We start from the raw sequence: 21,296 nt of genomic DNA, 5'->3' as shown, positions 1-21,296 counted from the left end.
TGATTAGGGGGTAAGAATGACTAGGACATAGTGGGCAAGTTAGCCAGGACACTGGGGCAGACCTTACTCTTTAGGAAGGGTACCCAGGGATCTTTTATGAGCACAGAGAGTCAGGACTTTGGTTTTACGTCTCATGCGAAGGCCAGCACCATTTTTACAGCACAGTGTCCCCGTCATTACGCTGGGGCATTGGGATCCACATACCGACCACAGGGTAAGTGCCCCCCCTGTTGGTCTTACCAATGTCTCTTCCAACAACAACCCAATATTTTCCTAGATGCTCTCCCATTCAAGCACTGGCTGGGCCTGAACATGCTTAGCTTCACGTGGGTAGCCTGTTCTGAAGTGCATGTGGTATGGCTGCTGACATAGGGTGGATGGCAGAAACAAACTCCCGGACAGGATGCCAGCCTATCACAGGTTGTCCTCATGCACATACCCCCACAGGGTGAGTTCAGAATCGCCAGTCACCTTCACTCAGAAATCTTTAGGATGTAGGTGGAAAGCTGGGGAGATGTCTACACAGACATGAGGAAAACTTGTAGACTTTACACAGACCACAAATGGGCACAGGATTCCAGCATGCTGGGTCCTTGAGGCAGCAGAAGCTCTAAACCCAATGCCCCCCTATCATCATTATAGTATTTTTCTGATTAAGGAGATTTACAAAATGATTTGAGGATGTCTTGGAGTATGTGGTTTTAGTCGGAATGAATCCTCATGCACATTTTAGCCCACCCTTATTTGTTTAGTTATGCAGTTCCTGTAATTGTACACTGTGTTAGTTTGGACTTCACTGTGTAATAGTTTAAATGAAAGAGTAGCAGCTCTGTGACTAACGTTTATTTGGCTTGAGCTAATTAAATGGTGACACACTCAAGAAGCAGGTACGATTTCACATTTGCAGTGATAAAGGTTAATTAGTATCCAAGAAGTAGTTCCCAACTTCTCAAATCCCCAAGTGCTGATAGGTTTTAATTACATTTTTTTCTTTTACTAAGTCCAACTTGTTTTTCACATTTCTCCCAATTATTTCTAAGAATCTTTATAATCAGTGTTTTGGAATTGATTTTTCTTCTTTGCCCTAATAACATTAATCTCAGATATCCTCTGACCAGTTTACCATTTTAATTAATAAATGGTGGTCTCTCCAGTACTTTGAAGCTGACTATCTGCCTTACTTTTACATATCTGCCTGGGTAGAAATCCTCAAAGTGGCTTACAGTGTCTATAAAAAGTTTTCAACCCCTTGAAAGTTTTCACACTTTATTGTTATACAGCATTGAATCGGTGGATTTAATTGGGCTTTTTTGACATTGATCAACAGAAAAAGAATCCTTAATGTCAAAGTGAAAACAAATCTCTGTAAAGTGGACTAAATTAATTACAAATATAAAACACAAAATAATTGATCACATAAATATTCACCCCTTTAAAATGACACCACTAAATCGTCACCGGCACAGCGATTTGGATTTAGAAGACACAGAATTAGATCAATGGAGGTCACCTGTCTGGACTTTCTATTGATTGTAGTATAAACACACCTGAAAGTAGAAGTTCCAACTTGTGTTGAGTCAGTATGGTGGCCTGACCTACACAATAAAGACAAACGAACACTGCAAGCAACTCTGTGAAAAGATAATAAGTCAGGGGATGAAGATAATTAAATATCTAATATAAATATGGAGTGCAGTTAAGCCAGTGATTAATAATAGAAAGAGTATGGCAGAACTGTACATCTGAGTATAGCAGTCTGTCCTCAAAAACTGATTCTGCAAGAAGAAGACTAGTCAGGGAGGCCCACAAGAGACCTATGAAGATGCTAAAGGAGTTACAGGATACAATGGAAGATACTGGAGAGACTGTGCAGAATACAACTGTTACAAAGGTGTGTTACCAGTTGCAGCTTTATGGAAGAGTAGCAAAGAGAAAAAAACATATGTGACATCTCCGCTAGAGTTTGCCAGAAGGCACTTAGAAGACTGTGTCAGCTGGAAGAAGGTTTGGTGGTCTGATCGCAGTAGACTAAATGTCACATCTCTACATATATAAAATCCAACATATGTCTGTCTGTCTGTCTGTCTGTATGTCTGTCTGTCTGTATGTCTGTCCACTTTTCACAAGAGAACTACTATAATACTACTATAATTTGCTTGAACATTCCGGTTGATTTTGCGACTTCTCTCATCGCTCTATGTATCATAGTTCGCTTGCGGTACTGGTTTATTTGCATGAATTCGAGACACACAGTGTCAGTGGCCCAACGGGAGGGGGGATGGGGCCCTCCTCACTCATGCACCAGCCTCGAAGCGTATCTTACCTCCGCTTAGTTAGCGAACGAGAGAACTACTTAATGGATTTAGATCAGGTTTTTTTTTTTCTGTAATTTGCTTGAACATTCTGGTTGATTTAGCAACGTCAGGAGTGGGGAGCCGGGCAGGGCCCTCCTCGCTGTCCTGTTTCACTGCTTCGCGAGCAGGGAAATGGGGGATGGCTAGTTTAACATAAAACAAGCACTACACATGATCAAAAAGACACCATTCCCACCATGAAGGTAGTAGCAGCATCATGCTGTGGGCATGTTTCTTTGCAGCAGGCAGGGGAAGGCTTGTGAGGATTGAGGTGGAAAATGAATGCAGCAAAATGCTGGGAAATGCTGGAGCAAAATCTGATGCAGTCTACAAGAAACCTGCACCTTGGTGTAAATTTCCTTTCTAGCAAGACAACAATCCAGAGTATAATACAAAAGCTACACAAAAATGGCTAAACAACAACAGTGTTCACTTTCTGGTGTGACCAAGTCAGAATCCGGTTCTCAAACCAATTCAGAATGCAATCTGACAGAGCTTTTGCAGTTTTATATGAAGAATGAGTATAAATTATGTGCGGATGGGCAAAACTGCTAAAGACCTGTGCACACTGACTCAAGGCTGTTATTTCTACTAATAGTACATCGACTACATACTGATCTGTCTTCATTGTGTAGGTTAGTCCACCATGCTGACTCATCACAATTTGGACGTTCCAGATAAGGTGCATTTAGACTACAATCAATCAATTGAATCCCCAGACAGATGATCTCCTTTGAACTTATGATGTGGCTTCTAACAGCAATGATTCCTTCCTATCCTTACTAGTATCTCTGCCTCTTGGATCTATCATTTTTGTCCCACCCAATCAAGAAAAAGACGAACATAAATAATTCTGTAATTAGAGGCTTGGTCTGCAGTTTAAAAGAAAACACTTTCATCTCTTCTTACCAAATGTATCTCTCAGATGGATGGGTTCACTTGGAAGAGATGGCTCACTAACTCCATACTTATTCACAGATTTGACACGGAACTGATAAGACTTGTCTTTGTTTAGGCCGAAAACTGGGAATCTAGGAGAACTGACTGGAATCTCGAAGTTGGCCATCTGCCATCTGTTGCTTCCTGCTTCTGCCTGAAGATGAAAAGAGCAAAGTATAATTTGACTGGATATTCATTAAGAAACTAATAAAGCTTCTGAAAAAGCTATACTTCTTCTAAGCATATTTGGAACTTTCTGCATAGTTTTGTGTTTTTTTCTCTTCCTCCATATATTTTTACAGGAAACATTCAATGAAGTGTGACAATTAAAATATTAATGAAAAGAACATCTTGTGGAGATCATACAGAGGGAGTTTATACAAGCCCTTATAAACATAACTGTCTGACTGTACTTAATCAGCCTATCAGTAGAGTAGGCTTGTCCACTTGACTGGCCTTTAAGACCTTCTCAACTCTGTGATTTTCCCTTAATCTAAGCAGAAAATCAGTTCTTGTTCACAAGAAGAAGGCGACCATTGGGGAGAACACATGATTATGCCTGGTCTCCTTGCCCAAAAATCTATCTATCTATCTATCTATCTATCTATCTATCTATCTATCTATCTATCTATCTATCTATCTATCTATCTATCTATCTATCTATCTATCTATCTATCTATCTATCTATCTATCTATCTATCTATCTATCTATCTATCTATCTATCTATCTATCTATCTATCTATCCTTAGAAGGCTGGCATCTTTCAACATCTGCAATAAGATGCTGCAGATGTTCTATCATATGGTTGTGACGAGTACCCTCTTCTACGCGGTGGTGTGCTGGGGAGGCAGCATAAAGAAGAGGGACGCCTCACGCCTGGACAAACTAGTGAGGAAGGCAGGATCTATTGTAGACACAGGGCTAGACAGTTTGACATCTGTGGCAGTGCGACGGGCGCTGAGCAGGCTCCTGTCAATTATGGAGAATCCACTGCATCCACTGAACAGTATCATCTCCAGACAGAGGAGCAGCTTCAGCGACAGACTGCTGTCACCGTCCTGCTCCACTGACAGACTGAGGAGATCGTTCCTCCCCCACACTATGCGACTCTTCAATCCCACCGGGGGGGGGGGGGGGGGGGGGCTTGGATAAACAGAAACATTATACAATGTTATTGACTGTTATACCTGCCTTGCACTATCTATCTATCTATCTATCTATCTATCTATCTATCTATCTATCTATCTATCTATCTATCTATCTATCTATCTATCTATCTATCTATCTATCTATCTATCTATCTATCTATCTATCTATGTGCCAAAGCTTTATTGCCATTGCAATTCTTTTTTAACGAGAAGTCACCACTTTCAAGCCAGTTTTCTTCTTTTTTCACCTTTTCTACATAATAGTTGAGAGGTTCTCTGCCCCTGGGATCTGGCTCCATCCAGTTTAGGACAATGTAGCTGCCGCTGACCTCGCTGGCCTGCACTTGAGTAGGGGGTAATGGAATTCGGATGTCACCTGCAAATAACAGACCAAACAGCATTTAAGGATGGCATTTTGAGTGAAAAGAAAATGTAGTTGCTCTTCATGCCCTTACATAAAAGAAAAATCAATACAAAACTGTAGACATGATGTTAAAAAAAGAAATCACCTTTTAAAGCTTTATGGCATCTGGTTCAATAAAGGCAGTGGCACAAAAGAAAAAAATATCAATGATTCTTTTCTTTCTTTTTTTTCTTCCTAAAGTGTCGGGGTGCTGTTCTTTTATTAAGTGCCACAGCTGTTCACTTAGTGCATTCAATTAGCTTTCCTGTCATCATCATCTGCCCCTGCAGGCACTCATCTCTGCTTTGTGCAGGTACTGCAGTGCTTCTTGATCATCCACAGCTTTAAGAGTCATTTATTGCTTTCAAGGAGCCATCATTGTATTAGAGAAAAGCATTCTCAATGTTGACTGACCAAAAATAGACAACAGCCGGGCAGCGGAATTATGCCAAAGACAATCAAATGACACAGATGACATCCAGCTTCCCAGTATTCTCCTATATTTCTGAAAAGTGGTTAAATTCTGATATGTTGATGTGTTATGCATATTTGATTTGTTTTCACAATACTAAAATAAGTGTGCTCCGTTCACAATAGACACTGGAACATACTACATTTGCAAGATGACACTAATCAACAGAAAAAGAGTACTATACGATATTTCGCCCTGTACCATATCCACAATGTTAGGTTTTATGGTCGATACATGGCATGATCCCGGCAATCATGAATAGTTAGGGCTTCCCTTCCAGCCCCCAGCTTGTAAAAAGGATGAAAGTTTCAAGTTATGTACCGGTATATCAAGTGCCATTGACAACTATGAAGATAAATAGTAAGAATAATGAACATAGAGAACCTGCAGTGCATAATTTAATAATTTGCATAACTCTGAGCTTTTCCAAGCAACAGAATTATGTCTATTGTTCTCATACAAAGCTGAAAATAACCACATGAGCAACATAACATAATTTCTAATTGAAACTTTGGAGCAAAATGGCTTAGTCAAGCTATCAAGCTCCAGAAAGTTTGGTTTAGCACAAGTAGTTCTCAAACGCAGGCCTCAGGACCTCATGTGGCAGCAACTTTTTGTTCCAACAAACTTCCATTTTGAATTGGAATCTTAGCCTAATTAAGGAAGGCGGTGTTTCTAATTGCTGCGTTTTGGGGTCAGTATGTTTGTTCATTTTTTATGAGAATGTACCTAGTATCTATGTATGTTAAATGAGGACAATTTGTGTGTTTTGTTATTTTTGTCTAACTTGGTTTTTAAGATTTTTCATCATGTTCATGATTTTCACTTTGCTTTTCCACAGCCTTTATTTACTAATGAGCGCCTCAGTGAAGTAGTTGCAGCCTTTCAGTGTTCAGTGTCACTTGCCTGGGTGTCTGCTCTGCTTGTTGTTAGTTGTCATTAGTAAGATACAACTAAAAAGAGCAAACTACCCAGAAAAAGGGCAAATTATCAGGAAAACAACAAAAGACTGCTAAGCATTTAAGCTATAGCAAAAAAATAAATGGTTCCAAATGTCTTATAAATGTAAAAATCGCACTGCAGTACTTTTCTGAATGCAAAATATGAAAAGGAAATTAATGAGATCAGTCTGAGGTGAAATGACTCAATGATTATGAAAGTTTTGGAGAACAGAAACCTGCAGCCACAAGGCGTCCACAGCACTAAGTTTGAGAACCTTTGGTTTAGCATGTGGGTTGATTGCAGCGTGCCATCTGCTCATTTTGCCAGGCTTTATTTTGGTAATAGATTAATGAATAGGTTTTACTTCATTGGTGACCCTAACGTCTCTTGGGTTGTGCCACTGAGGATGTCTGCATTAGTGTGTCCTGCAATGGACTAATGTTCCATCCTGGTTTCATCCTTGACTTGCTCTCAACACTCCCAGGATGGACTTGGCACACCATATCCCTGATATCCGTGGCATATGAACAATGGATTCCAACAATGGATGAGTGGGTGAATAAAGTTAATCAAACAGTGTATTTGTAATTGGGTGTTGAGTTTGGATGCAGTTTGGGTCATGTATACAGTGTAGTGGAAATATATTTTTGCTATTTAGTGGCTAAGTAGGGTAAGCACCAATAAGAACTGAGTATGTTGACACCTTCATTTCCAGTTCTGTAAACACTAGTGAGATTACATTGGTAGTACTGAATGAAGTTCTGGTCTCCACATTACAGGTAATAAACACAGCAGCACCAGAATCTGTGTAACCAAGTGCATCTCAGGCCATAAGTGATAAGTGAAAAGCTGGTTCATGCCTTTGTCTCATCCAGACTGGACTATTGTAATGCACTCCTCATTGGGATACCCAACAAGAGCCTTCAAAAGCTCCAACAAATTCAAAATGGTGCTGCAAGAATCCTGATGAGGGTGCGGAAATATGAAGATATCTCACCAATCCTTTGGTCACTTCATTGGCTCCCTATCCATCTCCGTATCGAATACAAACTCTGTTTGTTTACTCACCAGTGTATCCATGGAAATGCTTCACAATATCTTAAAGAACTCCTTATATTACAATCCACTGCAAGAAACCTCCGTTTTACAAATACCTACCGCCATCGCCCCCCTGTGACCAAACTTCACACAATGGGTGACCGAGCCTTTGCAGCCGCTGCTCCACGGCTCTGGAATGCCCTACCAGAGAGCCTGAGAACACAGCAGATTGTGGGCTGTTTTAAAGAACAGCTAAAGACTTTTCTATTTAGGAATGCTTTTTAACAAGAATGCTAATTATTGTTGTTTTATCTCGATTTTTATCTTGCCTTGCCTTTGTTTAAACTTTTTATGTTGCACTTTGAGATTTACTGCTAATGTAAAGTGCCCATATAAAAAAAAATGCATTATTAGTATTATTATAAGTGCATGGCCTTACTCTGACAGACCAAGAGCATCGCTCTTCTTTAGAACTGAACAAAGACGGGGAACTACATGGATTGTCATTGGCCATCAGAATTCTTAAAATTCATCAAAGATATCGATCAAGCCTTCATTTAAATAAACAATTGCATAACTGAGAATATTGCTGGAAACAAAGTGGAGATGTACTCAAGACCAGGAAACACAACTTCAGAGAAACAGTTATGGATAGTGATGAGTGAAATGATTGGCGTGAAATTAAATTTGCAACAAACGTCAATGTTTTGTGCCATCAAAATTATTAAAATTCATTAAAGATATTGATCAAGCTTTAATTTAAATAAACAGGCAAATCACTAAGGACCCTACTAAATGAAACGGTAGTAAATTCAAGAAACAAACCAGGAAGCACAACTTCAGACTAGGGGTCAGGGATAGTGATGAGTGAAATGATTTGCGTGAAACTGAATTTGCAGCAACATTCAGTATTTTGCTTTGCTAAAAAAACTTTTGAAACAAGTTGTGTTTTTCTTTTAATGAAATTTATGCCAGTGGTAGCAAGAAGAAGGTGTTTAGTTCCCATCTGGAAGGTTTTACATGCACTAATTCCATATGCAGCTGTCAATCAATTAATATTTAAACAAGACTGTCTAGTGGGAAAAAAATCTGCGGAAGTGCGCATACCCATAAGTAGGATAATGCAGATGCGAGGTAACAGCGTTTAGAGCAGGGCTTGGCAGCTTTCAGTGCAGTGAAATATTCATCTAGCAAAAACACATCAATGTTCATGATGGTATGTTTTAGCGTGTTTACCTGTGGAATTGTTATATGTTTAAAAAACGTACTACACTCCTCTGCGAATTAGAATAATACATAAAATTTATTTTACTGCTGTGGTGGGTATTATTTGTGTTACACAGATGCTGAACAAAACACAGATAAATACAGAAGTTTGAATGAGACTTTAGAAAACACACACACAAATGAAATCCTGAATGTTTTGCTCATCACTAGTCACGGAAATCTGGAATGAACTATGCAGACCTTAATGGCCAGATGAAATCCTGGGAATAAACATTTATTACCTAGCCAAAGTAACCTTTTCTTCTTCTTCTTTTGGCTGCTCCCGTTAGGTACTAACTGGGTTAAATAAAATTTCTTATATTGTAAGTTCAATGTTGGCATTGCCTTTAGATAGCCATCCTTCTTGGGGAATCTCTGAGTTGTGTCATTTCCATTGTTAGTTGTCAAACATGCTGAGGTGATTAGCTCCCTCTTACACTCTCTTACTTAGGTTAATTTATTGGAATGCACTGATTCAAAGGTATCTGAAAAGCTCCTTAATTTACTGGTTAAAGATCACCCATAGGCTGCAATTCCTGTTAAGGGGAAGGGTTCACAGTTGTTTTCATTTTTATCTAAAATACGTTCAAGTAGTAAGTGGCAGAATTGAATGATGTGCTTGTTGCAATGCTTCTGTTTTATAACACAATGCAGTGCGCCTGGACCACAAAAATTAATGTGAGACAAAAATAAAATTATGCATGAAAAATTAAGACACTGGAGAACTAAAATGAAAGCAGCAGGAGTCTAGACCCTTCAAGTATTGCTACGTACATCCTCTGTTCTTCCTGGTTTGTATTCAATAAAAAAAACTAATAACTAATAAGCAAGATGGGAGAGTGGAGCAGGACCTGCATCGTCACACATTTATATTTGTAATGAAAGACAGGTAGGAATGAACAGTGTTCAGGACTAAAACTACAATAGGAAGATAAAAAACATTATAGAGTCCTTAGGCAGATCACGTTTAAGAAGCGTCCTCCGAGGTATGTGAAGGGAACAGTATTAGCATCAAGGAGCAGCTAAGCAGCAATAGCTACAGTAAGTGACATTAGCTTTATACAATACAGGAAACTTGATTTAAGAGACTTGTGCTGGGGCCATTGCACCTGTAGTCTGGATCCTGCAATTTTGTGTCATGTCTGCCTTGAGGTAACTGATGGCAATGGGTGTACATATGTACTTACACCTAGAGACTTCACAGATGTCTTATTGTCATTGAAATTACATTTTGTGATTTTGCTCGGTAAACATATAATTAGAGTTGCAATTTTGATCTTCAGAAAGAAGACACATTATCACAGGGTACTAAAAACAGTCCCTAGGCAGGAACCTGGCAAAATGGTAATTATGTGACAGCACAGGCAGAAAGGAATTGCAAATTGGGACCTTGTTGATGAAACAAGAAAACTGTTCTAACAATCGTGTCATCTGCCTTTAAAGAAGACAAATGTTTAGACCATAAGGGAATCTCTGTACTGCTAATGGAACTGCCATGTACTGACCACGGTGTGGCAGATCTTCAAACACAACATGGCTCATGTCAGTTACTAAAAGTAATAAACCTTAAATACAAACGGCTGCTTCGTTCACATGTCCCCCTTTTTTCTGACACTACAATGGCCCAGTGCAAAATGATCTTTGATAGCTGGTGAGCCACCAGTATGGTCTGTGTTGCAATAATTTCTTTTCAAGTTCATCGCAGATCTTAGCAATTTTGAAAGCGTGTTTGAGTGAAAACTTAAAGGACAAACACGCTTATTAAACATGTTCGTTGAAAATTGTAGTCTCTGAAGAAGATCTGCTCAAGACAAAACTTTCAAAGACCCTCTATCATTTATCCATTTGTTTATGGAACCCACGTAATCTAATTGAAGAGCTGCAGGAAAGTAAAGCCTATGCTGCCAGCAGTGGGCACAAGTGAGTAATTAATCGTGAATGTAATGGAAGTCCACTGCAGGGGGCACTCATGTAGATATCCATAGTGGGACGGTTTAGAAATGCCAGTGAACATGCACATTTGGGTATGCCAGGATTTAAAAAGAATTTCAGGTATTTAAATCTATGTATATAAAAGCCAAATACCACTGACTCACTCATCATGAAGTCTCCCGAACCATGAGGACTTGGGACTTGAAATTTGGAACGTAGGTTCCCCTTGGCCCATAGGTGCTCGCTAAGAAATGGTTTTAAAAATGTCGTGGTCCAGGCGCGTTCTGTCTGTATGTCTGTCCGCTTTTCACGAGAGAATTACTTAATGGATTTAGATCCAGTTGTTTTCTATAATTTGCTTGAACTTTCTGGATGATTTTGCAACTTCTCTCATCGCACTAAGTACCATAGTTTGCTTGCGGTACTGATGTATTTATGCAAATCCAACAGAGTGGCTGTGGGCTGAGAGCAGGGGGGCAGGGCCTTCCTCATTCCCTCGCCATCCTCTGTTCGAGTTGGTCGTATTAGACTCGCCACGTGTTTGAGTGTACCTTGCCACCGCTTAGCTAGCGACACCTGTTTGTTCAACAGACATTATCATCTACAGATTGTTAAGGAGTAACGTTTGACATTTTTGAGAGAGAGATCAGAGCTTCATGTGATTTAGAGGGTAGCGGCTGATTGCCAGAGATATCACGGCCATGTGCTTTTCTCCCCATGCGGGGAATGCTTTCCCGTCAGAGCTGAACACGATCATATGTAATGCCAACGTCTATTGATTTTTAAAGTTTGTCCTGTTTCATTACTATTTGGGCAAAGCCAAGGGATACAGCTAGTGTATTTATATTTTCTTGTCTTGAGTCAGAAAATAGTGATGTTCTCAATTGCACAGTTGAGATGTTATGTGTTTCTAGGTCTTCTTTTCAACAGCTTTTTCTTGAATTTTGTCAGTTGTAACCAAAAGAAGTTGTTCTCTCTCGTGCAATTCTTCAAGCTAGTTCAAGTGTGAGTAAAGAGCCTCCAATACCTCATCCAACACCAAGAAAAATGCTGGAGTTTCTTAAACCAATGATAAGAATTAGTTTTTTTTTTATCAGCAACACCAAAACCGGTGATTCTGATAGATCCAAAGCGGTGTTTACAATTTCTTTGTTAGATGAACAACCATTAGAATGGATTTCCGCATTATGTGATATGAATCACCCATGTAGTTTTTCTATAAAAACTTTTCCAGAAAGAATTTAATTGTTAGGGAAGAGCAAGCTATAAATTGTTTTAAAAAGAAGAGGCCAGCCCAAATATCTTTTAACTGGACTTAATTGTGAAGCAAGATAAAGAAGAACAAACCACAACAGACATGGCGATCATCATTTCTAGACAATCTAAAAGAAATGGGCAAAACATGGCATGGACCTTGTACTATTACCACCTGTTCCTAAGAAACTCTAAATCAGATTAAGCATGTTTGAGAATGTTATTGTATTCTGAGTTGTGGCAAGCAGTATAAGAGCCACGTCAAAGCAAGACAATCTGAATTACAGTTCAAAAGGAGAAACTGATTCAGACTTTCAGACAAGCCACAAGAGAAGACATCAAGCCACTGGGGTGTCGCACAGGCGGGACACTGCCATATTTCAAATTTATATGTGTTTGATGCAATAAATCCACAACTCAATCACACGTAGTAACGGCATGTTTACATATTCAAGGGTGTTTTCTTTTAAACAAATCTTAAGTCTCCATGTTGCCTGCTCTCCTTCATTAGTAAAATATGTGGCTTGCACATGTGTATGCCGAGATGAGCCGCCCATCACAGCTGAGTACATCAAAGATCCCACCTATGCTGTGTCACATATAGTGAAAGACTCATTAGCTTTGAGCAGCTGAGTTTCAGGCCTTCTCAAAGATGTCTATGTTTGGTCACTTTGACTAAATATCACAGCTATGCGTAAGACGGGAATGTATTGCTTATGCGACAGCTATTCTTTATGCATTGTTACGCACTAGCTGCTGTGAAACCGCATGGTTGATGTGCATAAGACTGGACACACAGGTAGTTGTGAAGGTTGTGAGGTTTGCTGCCAGATCTCAGTTAAACTGTCCTCCCTGATCGTCATCCACACAATGCGTTCTCTCTGTGCCATGTCCATTGCTCTTAGTGTTGCCCCCTACACATCACTGCGGTCAACGTATAATGAATTTCTAGAAATTTGATGGCAGCATCAGAAAACGAGACAGCTGACTGAAATTTCTCATATGACAGAGACTGTTCTGATCGTACGACAGCCCAACTGTAAGATGCAACGCAAACCCTCTCATACTGATCGCTGATGAAGATGAAATTTGGGCAGATACAGAAAATCAGTCAGTGACTACAAATCGGGTGTAAAATCGTGCCAAAATCACAACATGTATTCCTGGCTTAAGCTGATAAATGTCATACCAGTAGTCTTTTCTGAAAGAAACACATTTGAGAGTTGCAAAAGAGTCAGAACAGGGAAATAAAAATCTGAACCACATTCCAATATACTATCCAATACTAAAAAATAAGAACTGCGTAACAATTAATGCATTTTGAAACCTGACAAAATTTGACATCATTCATTACTTTTATACTGTATTTTATCTTTAAGGTTTAAAAATCCTAAAGAAGTTTGACATGAATAACTGGAAAAACATGAATAAAGTTACCTTCAATTTCATCTTTTGTTACTGTAATCTGCTTGCCATGGTCCAGGTCAATGACTGTTGAAAGAAAATGTTAGCATCAAGGGACTGCAAAGATTATAACAATGGCACAACATTATTATTACACATTATTTATGGAGATATGTCATTCTTTAAGATACTGAGATCAGTTCAGGATTCACAACTGAGCAGATTTCAGCCTTAACAGGTACATTTCATGGTAGTGCAGTACTGGAGGTTGAAAAACTCAAGTATTTATATATAAAGAACACAATGCATTTATGTTACAAGTCAGAGCTCATAAGTATAATATAACTACAAGGCAAACATTCAGGACTCTTATTTAAAAAAAAATAAAATAAATATAAGAGGCAAAATAGCCCTAATTCAATATTTTTGTGCTGTTTTTGGAACTGCAAATGGAACAAACAAGTCATGACTGAATAAAATGAGAGGTTGAAAAGAGCAACTCTGTATAATTTATTTATTTGTTTGTTTTGAATTTGGATTTATAGTCAGTATCAAAAATACTGTTAACATCCAAAGGAGTGTCCTTGAAACAGCAAATGGACTTGCACTCGAGCTCTTATATGTGGCAGAAAGAAATTTAAACTGTCAAATAACCTTTTTTGATTCAAGACAGTGTAGAGTATTACTGTACTCCAAATTCTTTTCCTCCACTTATTTTCTACAAAATATAAACAGCTTGCATTTTCATTTTATTTTATATTGTGCTTAATTGCTTTGTTATGAGCTGACAACACTGTTTACTATAAAGACTCTGTTTACGATAAATACAGATGGTCTGAATGACTAATGATTTATTATAATATGAAGAAGCATAAAAAATAGATAGATAGATATAAATGGAACTATATACTAGTTAATAATAATACATAGATAGATAAATCACTGTAAAATAGATAGAAAAACAGGTAGAATTGATTAAAAAATCATTAAGTGCCATAAAGTAACTTTAAAACTTGGAACTAAAGTTAGCATAATAAACACGGCTGATTAATTAGCGAACTGCACCCTTCTCTCAGCATGTTGTTTTGTGAATATATTTTGGCCAGTTTCTTTATTTTTTTCACTCTTCTTTACCCATGATTCTCCCTGCTTCTGAAGGATCTGATACGGTCACTGGTTCGGTCTTCATAGATGGCCGGCTAATCCCGACTTTGTTCACAGCCCGCACTCTGAAGTAATAGGTTTTCCCATTTGTAAGGCCTTGCAGTGGAAATCTGCAGAGTTTATGGGGCTCATCATTGCACTGAACCCATTCTGCAGTTCCTCTTTCACATCTGTGAATATAAAAATGAACAGAAAGGTTAGCTGCAGAATTTAGAAAAATAAAAGTGATATACAAAACACCTTTGTAATTCCAGGCATGTCATAACTGTCACAGCAGAGCACAATGTAATTTCATTTGGGACACTACTACAAAACTGGGTTAGAGGAAGAAGCTTTTTAAGTGACATACACAAGGAAACGGGCAAAATGTTCAGTTTTAGGCATATCTTGCTCTGACAGCAAAAGCATCCTTTAACATACCGTATGTTATTGAAACATGCAGAACTGCGGTCCTAAAATAAAGGTGGTTTATATAGAACAAGCTGAACTTTTCCATGTTGGCAACAAATAGCTTTATATTAGTCATGAAACTTTTTTGAGTAGTGATCTTTTACGGCTTGTGTTTCTCTCTTATTTTTGTTCTTGCATTTTATATCCTGAACTTGTCTTGCATGTCTGTGAGTCTTAACATGTGCCTGCTGCTCAGTTGCTCAGTCTTAAGCATCTTCTGTGATGTGCTTGATGTTCAGTAGATGTCATCTTTTTCCTTCTTTCTACTACAGAGGTCTTTGGTATAATTATAAACTGTGAACCTGGGGATTATTAATAGACCTGTGTGGATAGCGCTTTGAGTACTGAAAAAAGCGCTATATAAATGTAATGAATTATTATTATTATTATTATTATTATCATAAAAGCACAGGCCCAGCAAGCTAAACATTTTTAGTCACCAGTAAAGTTTCCACCAGGTTGCCGTGACCTAAAATGTTTTGAATTTACAGAACCTATCGGGCTATATTCAGGATTACTTCTTGGGTGTCTGCGTGTGTCAGTATCCCTCTGCCTGTTCTGTCTCGGTCTTCATCACTTAATCATCTTCTGTGATGTGGTTGATGCACATACAGCTCTGCGTGTTTGACATTTTTGCATTCTGTAACCCAACACTTCACATTCATCTGATGGCACTGTGTCTCCTCTTCTTCAGGACAACAAAAGGTTAGATATAAGCAGCAGTAACTCTATGCCAGTTGTTTACACATGTAAGAGCTCGCATTTCCTATAGGAGTCTGAACATGTATAATAATAATAATTCATTACGTGACCATTGTATGCATTTCTCCATGTTTGTTGTTCTTGAATTTTGTATCCCGCACTTAACTTTTTCTGAAGATTGCACGCATTTCTCTGTCTTTGTCATTGCTGCATTCTGTATCACGCTCAACAGATAGTGCAGCTTTTCTTCATCTTCTTCTTTTTATTATTATTATGGTGTTCCCTGTCAAGTCATCAACCTCTGATTTGCTTGATGCATAGCAGACATTGTTGGGTTTTGTTTTCTTTCCACTATGCCACTTTGTTTCCTGATCATTTAGCCATAACAAACCCAGGTCTGTTTTGGAGGTTGGCACCACCAGAAATTTTTGACAATTTCAGTACATATTGGGTCATAAGCTTTCAATCAAGACTAAGATCAAGATTCTTACCTCAGTGCTTGGTGAGTAATAATGTGACAGATGGACAGGCTTTAGCTTTGTATGTATATAGATTGTTCCTGGAAGAATTAATACATATAGGGATCCCTAAAAGCTTTATCTTATTTTACTGTAAATTAGATGTGATTTATGTAACAATTTCTGGTAATAATAAGACATTTGTGATGAAAAATAAACAAACTATTCCCAGCCAGTATGGAAACATTCTGCAAAGATGTATTGTCTTGAATACATTCAGAAGTTCAGAAGTTTTAGTGGTGTGTACAGACACTGACAAATTTGTAGGTACCCCACCACAAATAAAGAAAAATCCACAATTGTCTCTGAAATAACTTGATACTGACAAAAGTACTTGGCACCCATCATAGGTTATTCTGTATTTAACAAAAAACAGATGTTGCTTAAGAGGTTTCATTCAAATAATAACACAAATGAAAATAGCTTTCAACAAAAATGATGAGACCCAAAGAATAACTGTGTGGTCTCCATGTTTCACAATAGGTATAAGTGTTCTTTTCTTTGAAACCTTCATTTTTTTGTCTGTGGACAAGAAACTGATGTGACCTGCTAAAAAGCTCCATAGCGTCTCTCTGGGAGTGTCTTCAGAGGTCAAGACCTCTAACTAAATTACACAATGAAGTGAAAGTCACTCTGAGTCCTAAATAAACTCCTTTGCTTTAAGTATTTGCAATTCATTTTTACTGTATTTTCTCTGTGTTTTTGATCTTTGCCAGTTCTTTGACTACAACTTTGGTATGCGATCCTAATTTTGTTGTTGATTGTTAGTCTTTCTGGTTTTTATTATTTATTTCACCATATCTCTTCCCCTGGTCATGAACTTAAAACTCTTGCTAGTATTCCTAGCAGAACTGAAGCAACATAATGAATACAAAGTAAAGAAAAGGAAAGCAGAGGAGCAAATTTCAGAATGCAGTGGAACCTCGGTTCATGAATGTCTCGGACCATGTACAAATCGGGTTACGACCAAAAAAGTTCGCCAAACTTTTGCATTTTTTCACGACCACACACTCGGGTGACGAACAAGCCAGTTTCCCTTCCGGTTCGTATGTGCCGATGATTTCCGCACGTGTTCAGTGTCTCCCTGTGCATTCCCTGTGCAGCGAGCGAGTGAGAGAGAGAGAGAGCGCGAGAGAGCAAGCGAGAGAGAGAGAGAAGGAGCGAGAGAGGCAGCTAGCTGCGTAAGGCCAAGAAGGCAGTTAAAGAACGCACCGGGCTTATTTTTAAAGAGATTGCTTTCAGCATTGTTTTAACCTCCTTGTATTTAATGAAGACTTTTTTCTATTGGATTTTAACCTCCACTTCACTTCTGTTTTTATGGGATTAATTATTTATTGAAGGATTCTGAAAGCACTGCACTTTATTTAATTTGGACTTTTTTTTGATTGTTGTTTTGATTTTAATAAAAGCACTTGGCACTTTTTGCACCATCTGATTGCTCCATTGTAGTGCCTCACTGTCGTGCTCATCGGTAACATTACCGACATTCTCCCAGAAGAGAGATGGGAGCATGCAGCGAACCCGCATCATCACAGACTTTACCTCAAAACTGTAATCTCCTCTCCACCCAGTTCCTCCTCACTTCCTTCATGCCAGAACTCGACTCATTCAAGGTTAGTTTATGGTTAGTTTTTGTATTATGGATTTTTCAAATGTTCATTTTTCGGTTCATAGCGTGCATTGTTGCAATGTTACTTTTCTTGGTTGTTTATTAAATTACGGATTTTTCAAATGTTCATTTTTATCCCTGTGCTTAAAACTCATTAAAAAAAGTGTTTACAGCGAGTGGTTTGTAAAGCTATGCGTGAACTCTTGCAATGTTACTTTTCTCTGTTCAAGGTTTTCTCAGTGTTTTTCAATGTTTTTACATTTAGATTACTATTATGCTGTGCATTCTATGGTATAATTAACTATTGTTGTGCTTAAAAATGTTTGGAAAAATATATTTACATACAGTTCGTACGGTCTGGAATGGATTAATTGTATTTACATACAATCCTATGGAGGAAATTACTTCGGGTCACGACCAAATCAGGTTACGACCAGAGTTTTGGAATGAATTACGGTCATGACCCAAGGTTCCACTGTACAGTGTAAACGCTTAGCAGCCATGTAGAAGAAGACCATCCCTTGCCTTCTTTCTCATGAGCTGCATTATGTCCATCTCTGCTGAACTCTTCTGTTTTTACTATTTATGCACTGTTCTTTCTGCCAGGAGGCTTCTACATCTCCATATGCTATGTTCTTCTTTCAGAATATGACCTTTGAAATATCTTGGTGAATGCACACTGAAGTCAGAGCTCATGGAAAAAATATTAAATTCAATTAAATTCATTTAAATACTGCCTTTTGGCACCACCAGAAAACATTCCCCACCAGTCTCTGGTTGTCTCATTTGCTGCTACCTTCAGGATTCCAGTTTTATAGTTTTTTTCTAGAAGAAGCCATTTCAAGCCAAGTACTCCCCTCATATCTGTCTCTTCTCCTGTAGGAATCCTTGTCCTTCTACGAGTCATTTAATACTTCATGAGCCTAAAGGTCTTTTATCACAAACATATCTTATGGCTTGGATAGGATAGAGAGTATCCTGTTCCATAAGGTCTTGTGTTATAAACTATAATGCTGCAGGTTCAATCCTCACCACTGAGGCAGACTAAGTCACTTAACCTAGTGGTCCTCTAGTATTATGGAATCTATTTTATTATAAATTTGCAATGATTATTCTCTTTGGATAACCAGCTACATAAATAAATGGCATTTACCTTTCAACATAGTACCCTGTCACCGGGCTTCCTCCATCTGCACTTGGTGGTTTCCAAGTAAGAAAAACATAATCTTTATTTATGTCAGTGCACTGCACATCCAGTGGAGATCCAGGTACTCCTGCTTCATCTGCCACTGCATCTGTTGGACAGGGACAGACAATAAAAGAATAGTTCACCCAAAAAACATAATTTCTTGATTGTTTTCTTTCATTGAAAATATCTGTAGACAAGGTCAGTTTTGTCTTTACTTCAGCTGTCCTAACAACTACTGACCATTAGATAGATAGATAGATAGATAGATAGATAGATAGATAGATAGATAGATAGATAGATAGATAGATAGATAGATAGATAGATAGATAGATAGATAGATAGATAGATAGATAGATAGATAGATAGATAGATAGATAGATACTTCATTAATCCCAAGGGGAAATTCACATACTCCAGCAGCAGCATACTGATACAAAAAAGAATATTAAATTAAAGAGTAATAAAAATGTGGGTAAAAAACAGACAATAACTTTGTATAATGTTAATGTTTACCCCCCCGGGTGGAATTGAAGAGTTGCATAGTATGAGGGAGGAACAATCTCCTCAGTCTGTCAGTGGAGCAGGAGAGTGACAGAAGTCTGTCGCTGAAGCTGCTCCTCTGTCTGGAGATGACACTGTTTAGTAGATGCAGTGGATTCTCCATAATTGACAGGAGCCTGCTCAGCGCCCGTCGCTCTGCCACGGATGTCAAACTGTCCAGCTCCATGCCTACAACAGAGCCTGCTTTCCTCACCAGTTTGTCCAGGCGTGAGGCGTCCTTCTTCTTTATGCTGCCTCCCCAGCACACCACTCGCACTCGAAGAGGGCGCTCGCCACTACCGTCTGATAGAACATCTGCAGCATCTTATTGCAGATGTTGAAGGATGCCAGTCTTCTAAGGAAGTATAGCCGGCTCTGTCCTGTCTTGCACAGAGAATCAGTATTGGCAGTCCAGTCCAATTTTTCATCCAGCAATTTATCATTACCTCACTTCTGTGGTTCTTCTTCTTTTGTCATTCTCACAGACCATGGTCACACACCTCCCCAAGAGGACCCTCTACAACCCATCCATTTTCATTCTCCTACTTTCTTGCACACACCTCTTCTCCCTTAACTTTATTATAGTGGATTCTTACCAGCTGTATAACTCCAGTCTGACACATATCATGGAAGTAGATGTCCCAGTCAAGGCCAGACTATTTTAAAATGGATTGAGAAACTATGTAAGTCCAAGATTCTTGATAGCAGATATGAGTGAAAATTATAATCACCTGGCCTCCAACTTCCAAAACTAAAAACAAATGTTTGCTGAAGCTAGGATAAAAGTGATCAAAGAGTGACAAGGCAAGACAAACTCCCGGTGGAGTTTCAGGAGTCGCAAGTGCATTACCAATGGGTGGAAGGTGTGGTAACATCAGTGTGGCAGTTTAAATAGGAATTTAACGGAGACATAGGATCTGACACCCTATTCTGTTGGCAACAGTCTGTTGTCACCCATCATCTCTACCATTCCTATGTTCATTACTCATTTTGGTTTCTTTTTTCTTATTTCCTGTGTACAGTAACCTTTTACTCAAAACACACATCGTTGATGGAGACTGAAAGCCTACCGTTGTTTGTTATTGCTATTGTCAAATAGTTGTTACAGTTATTCTGCTGACTGCATGAACAATATTATTAAATATGTTATATAAAATTACCTTAAGGCTATGTATATAAGATTAAACATAAATTCAATTTGTGTTTGGACTTGGTTTCCATTCCCAAGATATCGCTTTATGCATATGCAAATATTCCAAAATCTGACATACTTGTGGTCCCTGGCATATCAGATTAGGGATGCTCATCCTGTATCAGTAAATTTTACAAAAGAGACTAGACAGAAACTTTGAGACTGGGACAGTTTTCATGAAGGGACTATTTTCACAAGAACAACTATCAAAACAAGGGGTCTTATTTATAAAGGGCTGACAAACTAGTTACCAGAAACATTTATTTATTTATTAATATTAATGTTACAATACAGTACAATCATATCCCATTATATAAATAATTCCATTCACTGACTTTATTTAATATGCAATCATCAGGGTGTTTATTGAAGTCCAATTGGACCAAATTTTGATTTAACTGGCACAGATTATAGAAAAGGGACATTATAAAAGAGAAATTAGACATAGACAATAAAGAATCTAGTGATTAGTTGATACTACAGTGGGTAGCGCTGCTGCTTTGCAGTTAGGAGAACCGGGTTCGCTTCCCGGGTCCTCCCTGCTTGGAGTTTGCATGTTCTCCGCGTGTCTGCGTGGGTTTTCTCCGGGTACTCCGGTTTCCTCCCACAGTTCAAAGACATGCAGGTTAGGTGCATTGGCGATTCTAAATTGTCCCTAGTGTGTGCTTGGTGTGTGTGTGTGTCTGTGTGCGCACCCTGTGGTGGGCTGGCGCCCTGTCCAGGGTTTGTTTCCTGCCTTGTGCCCTGTATTGGCTGGGAATGGCTCCAGCAGACCCCAA

At 38.6% G+C, this 21,296-nt stretch overlaps 1 protein-coding gene across 2 annotated transcripts in view; it reads right to left on the bottom strand.

Moving 5' to 3' along the window:
• The window catches only part of myom3 (myomesin 3), a 293,178-nt gene that overhangs the window by 134,828 nt on the left and 137,054 nt on the right, over positions 1-21,296 (bottom strand). For both annotated transcript variants that reach the window (XM_051919078.1, XM_028819087.2), the window contains 5 exons: positions 18,750-18,891; positions 14,288-14,487; positions 13,187-13,240; positions 4,691-4,818; positions 3,264-3,447 (listed from right to left, as the gene is read on the bottom strand). In XM_051919078.1, coding sequence (XP_051775038.1) covers positions 3,264-3,447; positions 4,691-4,818; positions 13,187-13,240; positions 14,288-14,487; positions 18,750-18,891 — 708 coding nt within the window. The remainder of the gene's footprint in view (positions 1-3,263; positions 3,448-4,690; positions 4,819-13,186; positions 13,241-14,287; positions 14,488-18,749; positions 18,892-21,296) is intronic.

This window comes from Erpetoichthys calabaricus, chromosome 14 (genome assembly GCF_900747795.2).
Source record: "Erpetoichthys calabaricus chromosome 14, fErpCal1.3, whole genome shotgun sequence".
Classification (NCBI taxonomy): Eukaryota; Metazoa; Chordata; class Cladistia; order Polypteriformes; family Polypteridae; genus Erpetoichthys; species Erpetoichthys calabaricus.
The sequence above is the reverse complement of the archived record's forward strand: the minus strand, read 5'-3'. Positions and strand labels throughout refer to the sequence as shown.